The sequence below is a fragment of the Artemia franciscana genome, chromosome 13 (assembly GCF_032884065.1).
Source record: "Artemia franciscana chromosome 13, ASM3288406v1, whole genome shotgun sequence".
Lineage (NCBI taxonomy): Eukaryota > Metazoa > Arthropoda > Branchiopoda > Anostraca > Artemiidae > Artemia > Artemia franciscana.
The window spans coordinates 16,580,945-16,598,569 of record NC_088875.1 but is presented as its reverse complement, the minus strand read 5'-3'; the positions used below and the strand labels follow the sequence as shown (position 1 = coordinate 16,598,569).

General features: G+C 33.8%; 1 protein-coding gene across 1 annotated transcript in view; it reads left to right on the top strand.

The window, feature by feature from the left end:
• Nucleotides 1–16,848, top strand: part of LOC136035044 (uncharacterized) — a 39,776-nt gene extending 22,928 nt beyond the window's left edge. Inside the window, exons 4-8 of the mRNA XM_065716643.1 lie at nucleotides 3,473–3,639; nucleotides 8,470–8,575; nucleotides 9,968–10,081; nucleotides 12,854–13,059; nucleotides 16,622–16,848. Of these exons, the coding sequence (XP_065572715.1) occupies nucleotides 3,473–3,639; nucleotides 8,470–8,575; nucleotides 9,968–10,081; nucleotides 12,854–13,059; nucleotides 16,622–16,729 (701 nt within the window). The 3' untranslated portion in view covers nucleotides 16,730–16,848. The remainder of the gene's footprint in view (nucleotides 1–3,472; nucleotides 3,640–8,469; nucleotides 8,576–9,967; nucleotides 10,082–12,853; nucleotides 13,060–16,621) is intronic.
• Nucleotides 16,849–17,625: the final 777 nt, after the last annotated feature.

Below are 17,625 nucleotides of genomic sequence, written 5' to 3'. Positions count from 1 at the left end.
TTATTTAATTTCTGGACGTTTTTTAACTAATGTATGTTTTGATCATGGCTCTCCGCACATAAATAATTAAGACAAAATTTGCATATTATTATTATTATTTTTTGGCTAAATAGCTTTCTTATAGTTCTAATCGGAAGATTTTGAGAAAAAAGGAGAGAGGGAGAAAGCCTAGTTGCCCTCCAATTTTTGATTACTTGAAAAGGCAATTTTTTTATGAACATTTTCATTAGTAAAAAATATACGTAATTTACGAAATAACTTACGTAACGAACTTCAATATTCGTATGTTTCTATTGCGTATATGAGGGAGTTCACCCCTCGTCGATACCTTGCTCTTTACATTAAAGCTTAAATTCTGTCCCAGTTCCTTGAGAATGGCCCTTGAATCACAAAGGCCGTACAATAAATAGGTGAAATTACTAAAAATAATTTAGCGTAAAAAGCGAGGTATTACGAGAAGGTAAACCCCTCATATGCGCAGTAATTTCTGCTCGTTTTAAGTTTTAATGCTGCTCCTCACTTTCAGTAGAAAAAAAAACTTTTTATATTTATTTTTTCATTGTTTTTGTAAATAATGATAAGAAATCATGCGCCCCCTTCATTGAAAGTCTCTTCCCCCACGAGAAGTTTTTCCATGGAAAGATCCTCCCACGTACCCCCCCCCCCCCCATCAACTCTCCCTCCAAACAAAAAATCCCCCTGAAAACGTCTGTACACTTCCCAGTAACCATTACTATATGTAAACACAGGTAAAGATTGTAACTTGTAACCCCTCCTACGGGGACTGCAGGGGAGTAAGTCGTTCCCAAAGACATAGTTATTAGGTTTTTCGACTATGGTGAATAAAATGGCTATCTCAGAATTTTGATCAAGTGACTTTGGGGAAAAATGAGCGTGGGAGGGGGCGTAGGTGCCCTCCAATTTTTTTGTTCACATAAGAAGGGCACGAAAACTTTTAATTTCTGTTAGAATGAGCCCTCTCACGACATTCTAGGACCACTCGGTCGATACGATCACCCCTGGAAAAAACAAAACAAAAAAACAAATCAAAGAGTTCGTGGTAACGAACTGTAGTAAGGAGCGATCCGGCTCAATTGTAACCAAAACTCCAAAAAACGGAATTTTGATGCTAATAGTTACATCAAAACTAAACTAAAACCCCCTAAAAGTCATAGAATCTTAACGAAAATTACACCATCAGATTCAGCGTATCAGAGAACCTTATTGTACAAGTCCCAAGCTCCTATCTACAAAAATGTGGAGTTTTGTATTTTTTGCCAGAAGACAAATCACGGATGCGTGTTTATTTGTTTATTTTTTTTTCTTTTTTCAAGGGGTGATCGTATCGACCCAGTGGTCCTAGACCATCAAACAGTCATCCAAATCCAGTCATCAAACAGTTCGTTACCACGAACTGTTTTGATGACGACCAATTCAAAAATATATATATATATATATATATATATATATATATATATATATATATATATATATATATATATATATATATATATATATATATATAAGTCTCGAGGGTGTGACTTACATCTTCTGCCCTGAGGGCTCTGGCGGCTTTTCATCATCGAAGACATGATCTTCGAATCCTTTGACTACGCTGAACAACATTGCAATTTCAAAATTTTAATTGGATGTGTTGTAGAACATGGGTGTTTAGGGTGTTTTTTGACCTAATCACTTTTGACTGTTAAAAATGGCTCTAGCCCTTCCAATTTCCAATCGAATGAGCTTCTCGTAAAGTTTCTACGACAACTCTTTGTGTACGAAGTGCCCTGGTCTAACCCAAAAAAAATACATTTGCGAACATCATTCTAAACTTGGGTAGCGCTATTGTGCCGCCTTTGATATGGAAAAGATTTTTTCCAGAGAAAAAAATGTTAAACAGTTCTTTTGGCTGATTCTTAGATCTATTGAAGGTAATATGTTACAAAACCCACAATAAGTTAATCTCCAAATGACATGGTAGGCTTTAGACTTCTGTAGTTAGGGAAGGGGGCAGTCGCCAAACTCTTGTTAGTAGTGCCTTTTGTTTGTTTTATGTTTGTTTTGAATGTTCAGTTTAAGTTTGGCTTGTTTAAAAATGTATTTAGTCCTTTATATTAGTACCTGTTGTATGCTTGTTTGCTATGATTGCTTAATAAGTTTCTGGTTGTTTTGAGTCTGAATTATTATTGGATTTTATTTAACCGGTATAAAGTTTAATATGGTTAAGTTTGTTTTTGATGCCATGAAAAGTATCTTCGAAGACTACACGGCCTTTCTATGACTTAAATGGGGACAAATCTTTTCATTAGACAGAGAAAAAAATCGCAAAATCTCTGGATATTTCGGTCCCATGCACAATGGGCGTCCTCAGCCGATAAACTGGCCGTTCAGGATCCAAAATAGAATCTTAGACCCCTCCAAAGTTACTACAGCAAGCTGTCAGAGCACCACCATGTCTGTTTTGATGATTGTCTTCTGTATATCATACTAAGGTGAAATGGAATTTATTAAAATGACACTAAGAGCCTCTGCATTCTTCTCATTCTTCCCTCATCCTCTTTTTATTCATGATGAACTAGATGTTATAGCTTGATTTTATAGGAGCTTATTGTAATTACAAAAAGGAGCGATTGTGAGAAAATGGACCTCATAATGGATCAATGGACCTCTAATGGACCAAAAGATAGACTCACTCTGCCTTGGTAATTGCTGACTACCTTTCGTCTAGTCAGAATAACTCATGACAGGGTTGATGCTATTATTTTCTCTATTTAGTTTTTTTTTCTGCCCTTTTTCTCTTTTTCTCAACTCTTTCTCTTTTGCTTTTGTCGCAAAATTTGGACACAAACTAAATTAATTTAAGTACGCCAGTCACTGAAGTCTGTGAAGTCAACGCCATTGATAAAAATTTGACTTTCTAGACGTCATTTAAAATTTAATTACAAGATTAATAACAAAATTCAAATAGTAAATAATTTCTTAGACCACACTGCTTGTCCATTTACAAAAATTACGAGAGAAGAAAAACGGGTTTAATTTAAATTTAATTTTTTATTTAAATTTTAATCATAAAATTAATAACAAAATTTAAATAGTAAATAATTTCTTTGACCACACTACTTTTCCATTTACAAAATTACGAGAAAAAAAGCGGGTTTAATTTAAATAACACAGTGGAACAAAACAAAAGTACTTCATTTATTTAATATCATTTATTTTTTATTTAAAGTTTTTTCTGTTTTTTTTTTCTTTTGTTTCCTCTGCTTTATTTAAATTGAACGCTTTTTTTCTAAATTGTTTTTAAGTTTAAACAAAACATAACAGTTACAAAAAGAACAGTTTTTTTTCAACTTTCTTCTTGTTCCGTCATCTCTTCCGCTTTGCAGTTACAAGGCAATTAATTCATAAACTTGTGAACGTATTCCTTACGTTGAACTTATCCATAACATGACCTTATCTTTTTTTTCAGCACAAAAGGAGGTTGATGGTGCCCATGAGACTCGTGTTGAACAGAAATTAATTATGCAGTCTGGTAATAATCCAATTGACCACCCCAGAGCTCTAGCAGAAGCTATTCAAGAAGCCACAGCAATGAATCCCGACATGACCGTGGAAAAAATTGAAATTCAACAGCAAGTAATGAAATAAGTTTACATTGGCATTTTGCCCTAAATTTGACAGTTAAAGCAGGATTGTTTTTGTTTTTAAGAATTCCCTGGTTATTATCTCGTTATGTTATTCCAATTTTAACCAGAATTTATTTTTTTTCAAAAGAGTAAAATCTTTGTCTAATTGTTAGTGGTCAATTTTTGCAATGTTTTTACTAATAAATATAGCTGTTTCGTTAGAAAGTATGTATACTATTTCTAGTTCTGTCATCTAAAGTTTAAATTGTAGTTCCCAGGCAATTTTATAAACCTTTTCCCCACTTCCCCTGTCGTTCGCAAATTGACTACTTTTTCAAGGAAGCCATGATTAAACAAAAAAACATAACTTATCGGTACCTCTCCCATCCCCCATATCTCAGCCTAGGGGTTGCAGCCCATTAACAACAAAAATATTCACTTGTGTACAAAAGAAACTTAAATATCATCTAATGGATTACATTTAGAGGTGTATTCAAATGAAAAAACAATTAAGTACAGAAATCAACAATAGTTTTGCTCTTAAAAAGACAAACAGCGAAGTTTTCCAGTGATGTCTCAATAATTTTCTTGTTAGATCTTTTTAAAAGTTTTTTGGTATAAGTTTATTTGGGATTATAATCTAAGTTTTTTGGCTAAACTGATGGATGAACTATATCTTTAGGCTAAACTATCGCTTTACTGACAAGATCTCTTTAATCTTCTAAAGAAAGCCAATTGAATTTATTCAAGGTTACAGTCTCTTTCAGGAATCAAGTCAACAACCCGACCATGGAAATCAACGGAATTTTTGTTGTCTTAGTGCAACGACATTACTTATCTTCAAAACATTAGATAAGATAAGATATTTATTTCAAAAAGATCACTATCACAAGCCCTCAAAGGGCCGGATTCGGACTTCGGAGTCGACTAACAAAGCAAAAAACACTGATAATAATGAATAATCAAATTATGAGTAAAAAAAAAGAAAAAAAATCTGTCAAACTAAACTTGAACAAATACAAGCCAGAAAAAAGGGATGGGGACAAAAAAATCTAATAATACAGAAAAGAACAAGAAATAAACATATATATCTACAAATTAAAAGGGACACTAAAAAAAAGTCCAAAAACTCACAAAAAAAGGAACGAAGCATGAAACACACGTAAAACACATATGATTAAAAGGGAAACTAAACCAAAACAGCGGGGGGCAAGCAAATTAGTGTAACGACCTAAAGCACCTCACATGAAAAAAAGGGGGGGGAACTAGTTGGCTATTTTATTTATTTTTTCTGTGATGAAGGGGACAAAGGTTTTTTTCATATCTGGAAGTAATGCAGCGAATGGGGGACAAAACTGGGATAGGCTCAGAAACAGCTCGAGGCTGTCGTAATCTGGATGGTGAGTGACGTTTGGGGAAAATACTTGCCGTCCGAGGGTTCGTTATTGCATTATTTGAAAAACGAAGGCACAACGACGACCTCCTTCGCTCAAGGGTTTCCAAACTAGCTTTTTTTAGGAGCAGAGAGTAGCCTAAGGCACCTTGCCTTCTTTGAAAATTATTCGCAAGGCTCTTTTTTGAATTGACTCAATTTTGTCTGATTCTTCACGGGAGAAGCCAGGGTGCCAAACTGGACAAGCATATTCAAAATGCGGGCGGACAAAAAACGTGTACAACCTTAAGGAGTGAGAAGGGGGGACGCTATATTTATTTAGGAGCTTAAGGAGGGCGATAGACGCATTAGCTTTATGGATGATTTAACGTGGATATCCCACTTTAAATTTGAAGAAATTGTGACTCCAAGTAATTTAACCGAGGACGCATAAATTTCAGGAGGGATAGGATTAAGAAAACAGGGCGAGGATTTGAGGAAACAAATTAGCATTATCATGGAATTAGAGGGGTTTACTGTCATATCTAGGTCCAAAGCCTCACTTCCAATTTCATTGATGATACTCATAGGGTCGCTTATTAAATTTCTGAAGCAACTTTCAACAATCGTTAGGTCATCAACAAATTTCCAACGGTCAGGAATTTCCTTCGCGAGGCTGTTAATCATGACTGAAAAAAGGAGGGGGCCTAGGAGAGTTCCTTGGGGTATGCCATTGTAAATAGGGGGAGGATTTGAATAATGGTTCTGGTATTTAACCAACTGCGATCTATTTGTTAAAAAGGAGGCAACCGATTTTACCAGTAATGGATCGATATTGAACTCGCTTTCTAGTTTCTCAATTAAAATATTGTGGTTAACAAGGTCAAAGGCTTTCTGAAGGTCAATGGAAATTAAGTTTAGCCAGGAATTAAGCTTTTCGAGGATTTTCCCGATGTGGTCAATAAGAGAAACGAGGTAGTGGGAAGTAGAAGTTGATTTTAGGTTTCCGAATTGTTTCAGGTCAGTAAGCGGTAGGATTTTTTCCTTTAGCAAATCTGCAAGGAATCCTTCATACAATTTTGAAAAAATAGGAGTAAGCGTAATAGGTCGAACGCCCTCAAAGCCAGGCTTTCCGTTTTTCTTTTTCAAAGGGGTAATGAAACCCTGTTTCCAAATTGTTGGAATTTGCCCAGACTTAGTAATTTCGTTAAACAGGACAGACAAGGGCTTAGACAGGAAGTCACCAAAGGCTCTAATAAGAGGAAGCGGGATATCCAAAGTACAAACACTTGTCTTTCTTAGTTTATCAATTCTTCTTTCAATCTCAGACGGCGAAACAGTCGGGAAATGGATTGGATTGGCAATGCTGGAAGGCTCTGGACAATGGAAGCGAGAAATTTATTTAGACTATTTGCAGTAACATCAGGGGGCTCTGGTAAATTGAAATTAAGCTGGTCAAGACTCCTGCCACATAGCTTTTTAACCTCGGAATACCAGTTTTTTGGCTTATTAGTGAACAATTCTTCGATCTTATTTTTGTAGTAGGATCGCGCCAATTTACGAATTTCTCTTTTAATTGATTTTCTTAGTATATTGGCTTTATCGATATTTTTGTAGGTAAGAGCTTGAAACTTCTACAGTAGTGTTCTCTGCTACGCTGAATCTGATGTTATGATTTTTGTTACGATTCTTTGACTTTTAGGGGGTGTTTCCCCCTATTTTTCAGAATAATACAAAAAATTCAGGCTCGTAAGTTTTGATGGGTCAAACTAAACTTGATGAAACTTATATATTTAGAGTCAGCATAAAAATGTGATTCTTTTGATTTTACAATTCGAATAAAAATTCCATTTTTTAGAATTGCTATTGAGCCGGGTCGCTCTAAATAATTAAACTAAAAAAACCAAGTTTTTTCAACTGAAAGTAAGAAGCGACATTAAGACTTAAATCGAACTGAAATTACTTCGTATATGAAAGTGGGTATTCCCTCCTCAACGCCCCGCTCCTAACGCTAAAGTTTGACCCTTACTCGCAACTCTACTTTTAAAACAGTAAAAAAAACAGTAGCGTAAAGAGCTTTTGATGGGAGTTTCAGTAACTATTGAGCCGGGTCGCTCTTTACTTACAGTTTGTTACCACAAACTGTTTGATTTCGTTTCAAAACCTTAACTGAGATCATTGACATATTTATCTTTTTTCCTGTATTACCAAAGCATTATATTCATAAAACTTTCATAAAACTTTAAAAAATTAAACAAATGGAAAAAGCATTCTTCTAAAGTAAGAAGCAACTTAAAACTTAAAACAAATTGAGATTACTCTGTATATTAGGGGGATTACAAATATATAGGACACCTTGCTCACCAAATGGATGTTTTTTAGAACTTTGAAACATGTTTATTTTAAAAAAGCCAAATTTCAGAGTGGAGGGCAAGGAGCTAAAGAGAAGATAGTCACCCTCATATAAAGGATAATCTGCTCAAATAGGTTTCAAATCTGTTACCTGCCTTCAGTTGAAAAGCTTCTTTTTTTATTTAATTTCTCATTGTTTTTCAAATCGTACCCAGGCCGAACCAACATATAATTTGAGGTAGTGGTCCATAAAATCCCTGGTAAATTGCTTTTTAAGTGTGTAAATCAGTAATTGTAAGTTGATTAGTACCGTCCTGTGTTTAAATTTGCATCTTTAATATGAAAAAAAATTCGCGATGAATGACAAAACTTTGGTCAGAAGTCCTTGTTGGTATTGCTACTAAGGATTTTGGTTGGATGGAAAGGAGTATTATTGTTTTTATGGATGTAAATTATATGAAACTTTTGATCTTCTACATAACTGAAGCCATCACAATCTCTACGGCAGTATTTTCTCATCGATAAATACATTACATATATTAGTTTAAATAGATTGAAGTACTTCATATAAATAGAAAAAAAATTACCATTTAAAATTGTAGAAAACTAAGTTCCCAGTAGAATTTCCCACCTGGTGGGGTTGATGATAGCCTGCCTTGCCTTTTCCACCTTTTTGCTTTTAGACATGGGAATGTTACATTTTAGCTGTATAGAAAGACATTTTAATTAATTCTTACCCCCCTACGTCTTTCAGGATTAACCTGAAGCCTCATGAAGAGATGGCAGTTTGTCCATGAAAATGTACTTTTTTAAGAATCTATCCTACCCCCACCTAAACAATGACTCACCTATACATTTTGCATGCTATTCAAGTGTTCTTTTCATTTGAGAGTTTTTTCCTAAAAGTATTTAAAAATAAACTTATTCCTTCAAGAAAAAATATCCTGAAATATATATTCCCTGTCACCCAACCACCCCTTCTGTTTTAGCGTCTGCCCCCCACCTGGAAAATTTTATCAGGGCCCTATGGCGGCCTCCTATACGGAATAATTTTTGTTTGTTTTTAGTGTCAATGCTGCTTCTTACTTTCAGGATTCAGAGTACCTTCTTTTATAGGAAACAGAGACAGAATGTATTCAGTTTGAGGAAAATTTTGATGGATTTCTTTCCAGACGCTTCGATAAAAGGGAAGGCACGGAAATAACTGATACGGTAGAGTCAAGTAAGTTTTCATTATTTTTGGTTGCCAGTCAGAAGTCTGTATTGCCAATGAATGTATTGCTATTTCACAGGTATGTCTCTTGTATGAGCGCCGGTAAAATAAACTGAAATATTTTGCCCCTTGATGATTTGATAGAATTAGTGATAAGTTTCAAAATTGGAAATATTAATTGGTCGTTTCCGAAATTGTAGGTGGTAGGATTTGTCACCGCCTTTCTGAAATTGCATTATGCGGACTAGCTGAATACCACTGCTTATCTTCGTAACGCTATATTTTTGGTAGACACATCAAATATCATATTAAGCTTTTTTCAGTTGCGTTACAATTATAGATATCATAAGCATGGATTTGGAAAGTAGCATGTTCGTTGTGCCTTTCAGTATTTTTGTTATTTTCAAGTGCCAAAAACCACATGGGGGCCAAAGTGGGCCCTCACTTTCAATTACCTCCATTCAAATGGATCCCTTTTTCAATTAGCCTACAAATATATATCATAACAGAGTGGAGGGGAAGAGGAGATTGAACAGCTTATAGCCACTGGTGATATGGTATCATCACAATGTTATTGGTACCAAAAGTTTATGTATTTATTTATGGACCATTATGAGTAATATAATCTTAATCATAATTTTTCTTTTCCAAAAAGACAAGAAAAATTGTTAAAAAGGAACCTTTAGAAGCTGCATTTGAAATTAATTTTTAACTGCACTGCATATGTATGGTGTGTCGCAAATAATTATCTGCATGCGATTTTTTTATCTCCCCTTTTCTCCGTTTTTCCGCTCTAATCTGGTGGTAGTGTAAACTGAACATTTTATTTGAATGAACGAGGGATTGAATCAACGAATGCGTGAATTGGATGAGCGATATAGTGACTAAAATAACAATATAGTCAGTGTGTATCTTCTGATTTAACTTTCTCTCCTTTCTTTTTCTTTTCCCGTCAATATTCTCCCTTTAATGCTTTGTTTCTTCTTTTTTGCCCGGTGAATTTATTGTTAAATTTCTTGGTAATTTTCTTCCTCTACTTTATATAATTTCTAGAGCTATAATCCTGAAATTTAGAGGTTACTAGTCTTGAAAAATTTAAATTTGTTGCCTAGCAATGGAATTTTTGTCCCTCCCCCCTATAAATATAAAAAAATCGTGAAACTTCTGTTTGGGAAACAGCTGATGTCACAAGTTTATTTTCTTGTTAATATGACGCAATATTTTTCTCTTAGTCTTTTTTTTAATATTCTGCAAGAATAATCTCATTTGTATCATACAGTTTCTATGGGGTTTAAAAAAAACATATTGTTTTTCAAGCTAGAAAACAGCCGTATTTATTGTTTTATTGTTGTTAGTTTTTTAAGTCGTCTCTATAAATATTGATTTCTGTTTCTTTCGAAGAATGTGTTAATTCATGGAAGCCTCCAAGGAAAGTTAAATTACTGGCAAGATTCAGTAATTCAATTCCTCAGTCAACTGAACACGAATACGAGGAAATCTCGTCAGAAATAAAAGGTAAGACTGCAATAACTCTTTGGTTTTGAAACCGATCAGTTCCTGCTTTAATGGTTACTCCTATCGCCAATAGCCCTCATATATTGATCATATATTGATTTGACCTGAATGTTATGCTTAATGGCCTGACATGCCAATTGTCTCTTTTTGCCAGTGCGTCAAAAAAGCCATAGTGCTCTTCCAAGAAGCTCAAATTCAAGCAGCTTTAACAGCTATTAAAAATCCTGTTGTCAAATCCCTGAAGATGATTGTTTTGACCTTGCAAAAACGTTGATCTCTTACAAACACATGTATTCCCTCCACCAGATGAGTTATCTAAGCTTACTTTTAGAAGAGTAAACCCTTTAAGAATAATTTACCAATACACAGCCTGTCAGGATTTCCTTGAGCAGAATGCAATCCGTCAAAAATACTAAAAATTAGCTTAGTCTGATTATTTGTTGCAATCCAGAGTAGGGTAAAGGTACTGACAATTCGACAGTTTTTGTATTAAAAAAAAATTATAATAAATTCTACTCCAGAAGGCTTAATTTAAAGACTTTTGGTTTTAAAAAGGTTTCAGTGTGTATGAACAATATCTACAAATCTAAAGGTTTTATTAAAAGTTGGAAGTTTTATCAGAAAAGGGTACGAACTCCAATTTTATTACATTGGAGCGTTTTCACCTACAAATTCGACAGAATAGAAAAATTACCTGTTTTCATTGTAAGTCGGAGCCCAATTCGACAAGTGTCGAAATACTTAGGGAATACTTTTCGGTAGATCCCTGTGGATTTCACCTGCCTATTCTTTTTTACTTTATTTCTCTATTTCTCTTCAACTTTTTGAAAGTGTAAATGTATAAACACTATTCAGATAGTGGAAGCAAAAATCTTAAAAAATTGCATCAAGTTTATACTTAATGCAATTTCTATACTGTCTAGAAATTATATACAAATCTATACTGCATCTACTTGATGCATATACTTGATACTGCATACTTGATGAAAATGTTGTCAAAATTTGACCATTCCAAAGTCAATCTACCAGTTTAATACACTTTAGAACATTTTATTGTTAACTATCCTTTGTCTGTAGAGTCCAGAATGTTTGAAATATGCTTGTCAAACAGTTCGTGGCAACGAACTGTAGTAAGGAGCGACCCGGCTCAATAGTAACCAAAACTCTAAAAAACAAAATTTTGATAGCAATAGTTACATCAAAAGAATCGCATTTTAATGCTGATTTTAGATATATAAGTTTCATCAAGTTTAGTTTTGCCCATCAAAAGTTACGACCCTGAGAAAATTTGCCCTGTTCTAGAAAATATGGGGAAACACCCTCAAAAAGTCAGAGAATCTTAACGAAAATCACGCCATCAGATTTAGCGTATCAGAAAACCCTGCTTTACAAGTTCCAAGCTCCTATTAACAAAAATGTAGAATTTTGTATTTTTTGCCAGAAGACAAATTACGGATGCGTGTTTTTTTTTTTTTTTTTAGGGGTGGTCGTATCGCTGAAGTGGTCCTAGAATTTTGTGAGAGGGCTCATTCGGACGGAAATGACAAGTTCTTGGGCCCTTTTATGTGACCTAAGAAATTGGAGGGCACTATAGTAATGGTTCTTGGGAAGTGTACAAACGTTTTCAGGGTGATTTTTTGGTTGGTAGGAGGGGTTGAGAAGAAGGGTTACGTGGGGGAAACTTTCCATGGAGGGATTTGTCATGGATGAAGAAGATTTCCATCAAGGGGGCGCAGCATTTTCTAACATTATTTAAAACCCCAATGAAAAAATAAATATGAAATTTTTTTTTTCAACTGAAAGTAAGGAGTAGCATTAAAACTTAAAACGAACAGAAAATATTACGCATATAAGGTGTTCACCTCCTCCTAATACCTCACTCTTTACACTAAAGTATTTTTAGTAATTTCAACTATTTATTCTACGGTCTTTGTGATTCAGGCGACAAAATTTAAGCTTTAGTCTAAAGAGCGAGGTATTGACGAGTGGGCTAACCCTCTCATATACGTAATAAAAACATACGAATATAGAAGTTTTTTTCGTAAGCTAATTCTTTTTTACGTATATCTATTACTAATGAAAACATTCGTAAAAAACAAATGTTCTAGTTGCCTTTTTAAGTACACAAAAAATTGGAATGCAACCGGGCCTCTTCCCCCCTCCCTTTTTCTCATAATCACTGGATCAAACCATGGGAAAGCCATTTAACCAAATAAATAAATATACAAATTTCGCTTTAATGTGGAGAACCGGAATCAAAACATGGATTAACTAAAAAACATTCAGAAATTAAACAAACAAAAAACAAGTTTTTTTAACTATAAGTAAGGAGTGACATTAAAACTTAAAACGAACAGAAATTACCCCGTATATGAAAGGGGCTGTTCCCTCTTCAACACCTTGCTTAAAACAGTTCTTTTGGCTGATTCTTAGATCTATTGAAGGTGATATGTTACAAAACCCACAATAAGTTAACTTCTTCTTTAAGCACTGCCGATCCCATAAACTAATTGAAGCACTTTTATTTTTTCATGACTTTTGATTTTCACAAAAGTTAAAATACTGATTCCTTGATTCTTTTATTATTTCCATTTTAGATCTCTTTAATAGTTTGCCTGTATATAGTGGACCTTCATTAGCCTATTGGACTCATTTTTACCATCCTGAAGTGTTTAAGTGAAACCACTTGAACCATTTTTATTTTAATGATTATGAATTCTCGTAGAAGTTAAAATACTGATTCATTAATTCTTTCATTATTTCTATTTTTAGATCTCTCTAATCATCTGCCTATGATAAATGGAACTTCAAGAACCCTTTGCTGTTCCTGCCGTTTCCTTGCCGTTTATCCTGAGTCATTCGTATTAACCCTTACGGCAGACTCGGATGGAAGGACAGGGCTCGGACGAGCAATTAAAGCTCGTAAAGAAAAAAAAATGGATTCTGGGGGAAATGGTTATCGGAACACCAGCAGCAAGGTATGGTTAAGATACATCACATTATGGCTAGAACATATAACACACATATACAATTCATTACTCATCCCACGGAAAAATTTGTCAAGGAAGCACGAAAAGAGTTTTATTATCTGAAAGGAAAAGGCGAAATCTCAGATCAATTGTACAAACAATTTTACCCAGGTGGGTGCACGTCTCCTTGCTTTTATGGTGTTCCTAAAATTCACAACCCTAGTAATCCATTTCGATCCATTCTTTTCTCAATTAATTTGTCTAGAGCAAAAATAGTAAAATTCTTATCAGTTACATTTCCCTCACTAATTCAGGCTCAAAATACTGTATTAAAACCTCCGCTGATTTTGTTTTCAAGTTAAAGCAAGTTTTGGTCAAACCAAATATAAGAATGTGCAGTTTCGATGCAGATTCAATGTATTCCAATTGGGATCCTCAAACATCCGAAAGGATTTGGAGCACTAACTCAGTTCTAATCCATCCATATAAAAAAATCTACACTTTGGAACCAGGCACTTCTTTCCCTTACAGCTCTTTTAACAGAACTTCTTTTTACTTCCATCATAAAGACATTTCTTACAGGCAGAAATATTTGGCTTTCAATGGGCACCCTTTTCACCAATTGAGGCTAATATCTTCATGGAAAACCTTGAAAAAAGGCTATTTTGCAAAAAATTTGTAAACCGGATTTTCGGGTTCGTTTTAAAAATGATAGTTTTTTTGTGGGGCCATGGTAACTAATCTCTGGGCTTACGGATAGAATAACTCAGCTCTCTCTCTTTCTCTCTCTCTCTCTCTCTCTCTCTCTCTCTCTCTCTCTCTCTCTCTCTCTCTCTCTCTCTCTCTCTCTCTCTCTTTCTCTCTCTCTCTTTCTCTCTCTCTCTCTCTCTCTCTCTCTCTCTCTCTCTCTCTCTCTCTCTCTCTCTCTCTCTCTCTCTCTCTCTCTAAATTTTCCTGCCTGTAAGAAATGTCTTTATGATGGAAGTAAAAAGAAGTTCTGTTAAAAGAGCTGTAAGGGAAGAAGTGCCTGGTTCCAAAGTGTAGATTGTTTTTTATATGGATGGATTAGAACTGAGTTTGTGCTCCAAATCCTTTCGGATGTTTGAGGATCCCAATTGGAATACATTGAATCTGCATCGAAACTGCGCATTCTTATATTTGGTTTGACCAAAACTTGCTTTAACTTGAAAACAAAATCAGCGGAGGTTTTAATACAGTATTTTAAGCCTGAATTAGTGAGAGAAATGTAACTGATAAGAATTTTACTATTTTCTCTTTCTTTCTCTCTCTCTCTCTCTTTCTCTCTCAGGTTCTGTAAAATTCTGTCAGAAGCTATAAAAAGAAAGGTTGATCCTTCTGTTATTAAATGTCTCCTCCATATGTAACAAACAGTTCGTGGTAACGAACTTTATTAATCAGCGACCAGGCTCAATAGTAACCGAAACTCTAAAAACGGAAAATAGAATATGAAAAAGTATTTTCAACTGAAAGTAAGGAGCAGCGTTAAAACTTAAAATGAACAGAAATTATTATGCATATGAGGAGTTCACTTCCTCCTAATCCCTCGCTCTTTACGCTATAGTAATTTTATTAATTTCAACTATTTATTCTACGGCCTTTGTGATTCAACGGTCATTCCTAAGGAATTGGGACAAAATTTAAGCTTTAGTGTAAAGAGCAAGGTATTGACGAGGGGATGAACCCCCTCATATACATAATGAAAACATACGAATATAGAGGTTCGTTACATAAGTTAATTCGTAAGTTACGTATATTTTTACTAATAAAAATGTTCATAAAAAATTAAAAGTTCTAGTTGCCTTTTTAAACAACCAGAAAATTGAAGGGGTAACTAGGCGTACTCCCTAATCCTTTTTTCCCAAATCGTCCGATTAAGACTATGAGGAAGCCATTTAGCCAAAAAAAATAAAAAAATATGCAAATTACGTTTTAATTATTCATCTGCGGAGAGCCAAAAATCAAAACATGCAATAATTCAAAACGTTCAGAAATTTAATATAAAAAAAAAACAAGTATTTTTAACTGAAAGTAAGGAGCGATATTAAAACTTAAAGCGAACAGAAATCACTCCGTATATGAAAGGGACTGTTCCCTCCTCAACGCCCCGCTCTTTACGCTAAAGTTTGTTACTGTTTAAAAAAGTAGAGTTGAGAGAAAGAGTCAAACTTTAGCATGAAGAACGGGGCGTTGAGGAGGGAACAGTCCCTTTCATATAGGAAGTGATTTCTGTTCGTTTTAAGTTTTAATATCGCTCCTTACTTTCAGTTGAGGAAAGTTGTTTTTTTTTTGTTTTTTTTTATTTAATAGTCATCTTAAAGCTAAAATAAACGGGGTTTTGGATCTTTTCAATGTATTTCAGGGTATCAGACAGGGTGGTTTAACTTCACTTGCTCTTTTTAATAGCTCAGTTTCTACTGCTCAATGCTCTGTCGAGTGCACGTATATTTATGTTGGAATCTATGTTTCTTTATTTACCTACTCTGATGATATTTTGAATACAAGTCCCACCTTTTTGGGAAGTTAGAGAACTTTTTCAAATCTCCAGCATCAATATCAGAAAATCGGTATGAATTTTAATATCGATAAAAGTGTAGCAATTGCTTTCAATCCTTAAGTTAATTCTAACATACGACTTTCTGATATTCTTATTTATCTTGATATGCCCATTGCAACAGTCTAAATCACAATTCAACAGTCTAAATGTGTCCCATCTTCTTGCTCTGTCCCCCATTTGAAATTTTTCTGCTTAAAATAAAAAAATATTAATTATACTTATTTTAAATTCACAAAGTATTTGCTGCATCTGCCTCTTTGGACCAACAATTCTTCTCTAGGACAAAAATTTTAATTGATTCTCCCTACCAAATCCTCTGCTATAAAACTCAACCACCAGTGGTCTTCCCTCTTCGTATAGTATGCAGTTGTCTGTGTTTGTTGATTGTAATCTCTCTTTTTGTTGTTGTTTATTTTGTCTTTTAATTTTTTTTTCGTCTTACTCCGTCACTAGAGCTGCAAACCTTCTTTTGTTTTGTTGATGAGTCAGATACAAATTCATTGATTGATTGATATGTATATTTATTAAGTTACAATCAATTTACCTAGTTTCTAGAGATTTAGGGGGGAAATCCTTTGTAAAAAAAAAAAAAAAAAAAAAAAAACAGACCATCTAACTTTAAAATTTGTAGAAAAACCTGTAACTTCAAGCTGTGAAACTAGTTTTCTTGGGACTGCTAATATGTACCCAAATTCATACCTTTATTTTAAATCTTTACTATACAATCCTTGTATAAATCCTTAGATCAAACTTAAACTTTCAGCAACACTCGTATGGAGACCAAAAGTGAACGAGAACAGGCATTAGAAATCAGCAGTTTTTATTTGTTTAATCACTCATTTAAAAGACAAATTAAAAAAAAAATCATGTAAAGAATTGTCCAAAATGTCCTAAGGGAATTTGGTACTTATTGACCTATTTATTGCATTCTAGTACTGAATAGTCTGCTTGCAGGTTTGAATTTTATCAAAGTAATTTATTGATACTAATTTATAGATCAGGATGTCTTCAACCTGGAGACAGGGTTTTGGCCCTAAACGGCAGAACAACAGCGAGTTTAAGTCCTGTCAATACTGCCCGAATCCTTGCAAATCTTCGTCCTGAGGATACTTTAGATTTACTCGTTGAATGCGATGTGGCTCACAGCTTAGTCCCTAAACCTGGCCAAGTCTTTGATGCCAATGTGACAAATAACGGATTAATACTTGGATTGGATATGCGCAGTAAGGGAACCGGAATTTTCGTTCTATTTGAACTAGTCTGTAATTACGTGACTCCGAAAGGCTTTACTCTTGTCCAAAACTCATAAATATTATAGTGTTTAAAGTCATCTAATTCTAGGTGACTTTGTAAGGTTCCCTGAACTTTATTTGAACTAAATTATGTGGAAGCTTCCCTTTAGGTCTGTGTTTGATATCAACACCAAAATTATGGTTATGGTAAAATATATACATACATATATTTATATATATATATATATATATATATATATATATATATATATATATATATATATATGCATACAATATATTATATATATATATATATATATATATATATATATATATATATATATATATATATATATATATATATATATATATATATATATATATATATATATATATATATATATATCTTCTACAGAAAAAAAGTTCATTTTTACAAAATATTGATGAATGTGTTTTTACAAAAAAGATGAATATAGTTCATTATGAATGGTTTCAGTGAAGAGAATATCATGTAGTATTTTATTATAATAAATACGAAAGCTGGCTCATAAAAACTTAAATATTAATGAATATTAGTATTCTTAGCTTTAGTGGCAGTACTACATCAGTAATAATTACAAAAGACAAGTCAAGGCAAAAGTTAAAGGTCCAATAAAAAAAAACATAATTTTAGAAGGGCGTTAACTCTAATTTAAAGTCATTTAAAATGTTTAAGGAGTTGGCTGTTGAAAATGTAGCATGGATAAATATGATAAGAAAATTGGTGAA